The sequence below is a fragment of the Lactuca saligna genome, chromosome 2, assembly GCF_052625555.1.
Source record: "Lactuca saligna cultivar CGN05327 chromosome 2, ASM5262555v1, whole genome shotgun sequence".
In the NCBI taxonomy this organism is placed as follows: Eukaryota; Viridiplantae; Streptophyta; class Magnoliopsida; order Asterales; family Asteraceae; genus Lactuca; species Lactuca saligna.
In genome coordinates, this window is record NC_136418.1 from 176,333,530 (window position 1) to 176,336,333 (window position 2,804).

General features: G+C 42.8%; 1 protein-coding gene across 1 annotated transcript; it reads left to right on the forward strand.

Annotated features, from left to right (window-relative positions):
- The first annotated feature begins 209 nt into the window (after positions 1–209).
- Positions 210–2,212, forward strand: LOC145032936 (glucan endo-1,3-beta-glucosidase-like). Its single transcript, XM_078981903.1, has 3 exons — positions 210–987; positions 1,091–1,439; positions 1,721–2,212. The coding sequence occupies exons 1-3, from the start codon at positions 299–301 to the stop codon at positions 1,982–1,984; spliced, it is 1,302 nt and encodes a 433-aa protein (XP_078838029.1). The 5' UTR covers positions 210–298; the 3' UTR covers positions 1,985–2,212.
- Positions 2,213–2,804: the final 592 nt, after the last annotated feature.

The following is a 2,804-nucleotide window of genomic DNA, read 5'->3' on the forward strand; positions in this document are numbered from 1 at the left end:
TCAATTCATGGCTTTGAAGTGGGTCAAGTATAATTGTATAAAGATAATTTCAGTTATTTATATTAGTTTGATTGGTGTTGTTCCATGTGTAACTCTTTTCTAGGTTCTCCCTTTTAATGCATGTCGACGTTCAAAAAAATATATATATATATATATATTTAGAAATATATATATTTTTCTAATACACATAGAATATCTCCAACGGTCAGAAGATATCTAGTGGCATTGTTGTAGATCGAAAATATGAGCTTAATTAAAGGTTCGAACAAACAGTCAACTTTCCACAACACTAGACATCATGAATACTTCAGAACACCCATCTCTCCCTTTCCTCCTTCTAGTAGCACTACTGCTGCTACCCGCCGCATACTCCATCGGCGTCAACTATGGTACCCTCGGCGACGACCTTCCACCACCCTCTGAAGTCGCCCACTTCCTTAAAACCAGAACCACCATCGATCGCATCAGGATCTTCGATGTCAACACCACCATCATCAAAGCTTTTGCCAACACCGGCATCCTCGTCTCCGTCACCGTCCCCAACGGCGATATCCCTTCGCTTACAGACGCCCGCAACGCCCGCCGCTGGATCGATGCCAACATCAAGCCGTTCTACCCCGCCACCAAGATCAACTACATCTGTATGGGCACCGAGGTTCTCCACTGGGGCCCACAACCCCTTATCGACAGCCTTGTTCCGGCGATGAAGGTGCTTAATGCGGCACTCGTTAAAGAAGGGTTTAACGAGATCAAGATTTCTAGCCCACATTCGCTGGGTATACTTCTTTCATCGGTTCCACCCAGCAACGCTTCTTTCCGACCCGGATGGGATGTGGGTACTTTAAAGCCAATGCTTGAGTTCTTAAAACAAACAAAATCCGGGTTCATGGTTAACCCGTATACATACTTCGGGTACTCTCCGTCGAATGCCAACTTCTGTCTCTTCAAACCCAACGCCGGATTGTTCGACAAAGCCACCGGAATAACGTAATTAAACTTCTATGTTTGTTTTTAATCAAATTTAAACTCGAACAGCTAGCTTTTTGAAGTTCAATTTAACTGATTTCGTTTATATTGGTATACTCAAAAGGTACACAAACCAGTTTGACCAACTGATGGATGCGGTGCACGTGTCGATGAAGAAGCTTGGTTACCCAGATGTGGAAGTCGTGGTGGCGGAGACAGGGTGGCCTTCAGGCGGTGACCCGGCGAACCTCCACGCTAATCCTGTAAATGCGGCAGCTTATATTGGTGGGTTGATGAAGAAAGTTAACTCCGGCGACGGAACGCCATTGATGCCGGGGCGGAAGTTCGAGACGTACATCTTTGCTTTGTTCAATGAGAATTTGAAAGGGCCTTCGTTGGATGAGAAGAATTTCGGGTTATTCCGACCCGATTTCACTCAGGTCTACAACGTTGGTATAATGCACGCGCCACAGGTAAATCTTTTTCTCCGGCACTAGTTTGACCAAATTTGTCCTTTCACGTGTTAAATTTTCCGTAAACGTTAGGTTTCTACGTGGTAAACAACAACCCAAGCCACCGAAAGTTGGATACCCATGTGCCCTTGTCTCAATTTTCTTGTGTGCTTTTGGAATATTATGGTGTACAGTATTAAACACTAAGAATAAACTTTTAAAAATAAAATGAAAAGGTATCGTGATTCAGTTGTGACGTTTAACATTGTTGACAAATGACGAATGTGCCCTTCTGTGATCAGGCTCAGGCTCCGTCTCCGTCACCATTGGGTGCCGCCGCTGCTTCAGATGCACCTTCCTCCTCCGCTAGTCCATGGGACGATGCTCCTTTCTTTAATAAAAGCAAGCCTTTGACCGGCTCCCCAGTGCAAGCTCCACCCACTTCTTCCAACACCAACGCATCTGCCACCACAAGTACCGCATCTCCTGGTGCTGCCAACCCGAATGTAAATTTTGCCACAAAGTCCGCGGCGGCTTTCATCTTAGCCATGACTTTGCTGATGTAGGTTGTAACCATATTGTTCGGTCTTCATAACATTTTGGGGTTTTTGCGGCTTACTAGATTACTTGACGAAATTAGAGATGTCATATTTTTTTACATAGAGTTGTAATTCGACATTTAAGATTGATGTTTGCGTATTTATTAAGAACAGGCATCATCTGCGATCTACGTGTATGATTTGATAAAATTCACCACAAATCTGTGGAGGTGTATTTATTCATTATATACAGTATTATATGATCCAAGATAATGACATAAGATAAATACCAAAATTATAGGGAGTCCTAAGTCTCTCGGTCCAAAACTAATAAATAAATCCTCAAGATATTTCTTATAGAAGTTGGGTTATTCCCTGTAAGAATTTAATCATCAACATAAAGCAGCGGATAAAGTGTACAGTCACCCCTGTGAATAACAAATAGCGAAGAGTCAGCACGACTCCAAGTAAAACCAATAAACCCCGGAGGTTGCTCCATAAAAACAGTTTCAGTGAGCTGTCCTTTTAAAAATACATTTTTAACATCCACTTGGTGAAGTGACCATTTGTGGAGTACCGCAAGAGATAAAACGATACGAATTGTTGAGGCTTTAACAACCAGACTGAAGGTAAGTGTAACACCCTGTTTCGAATCGTTTCATAATTCGGGGTCATGCCCTTCAGGCCTTAGGGGGAATGAGAGATTTAGACCCCTTTGGATGTGGGTAATGTAGATTAAGTGACCCGAGAGTTAGATTGGTGCTTTGGAGCCCAAGGGTATAACTGTAAAGTGATAGTTCGAGCCTTTTATGAATTTTGGATTTAAGTTAGCTATGTTTTAAGGAAA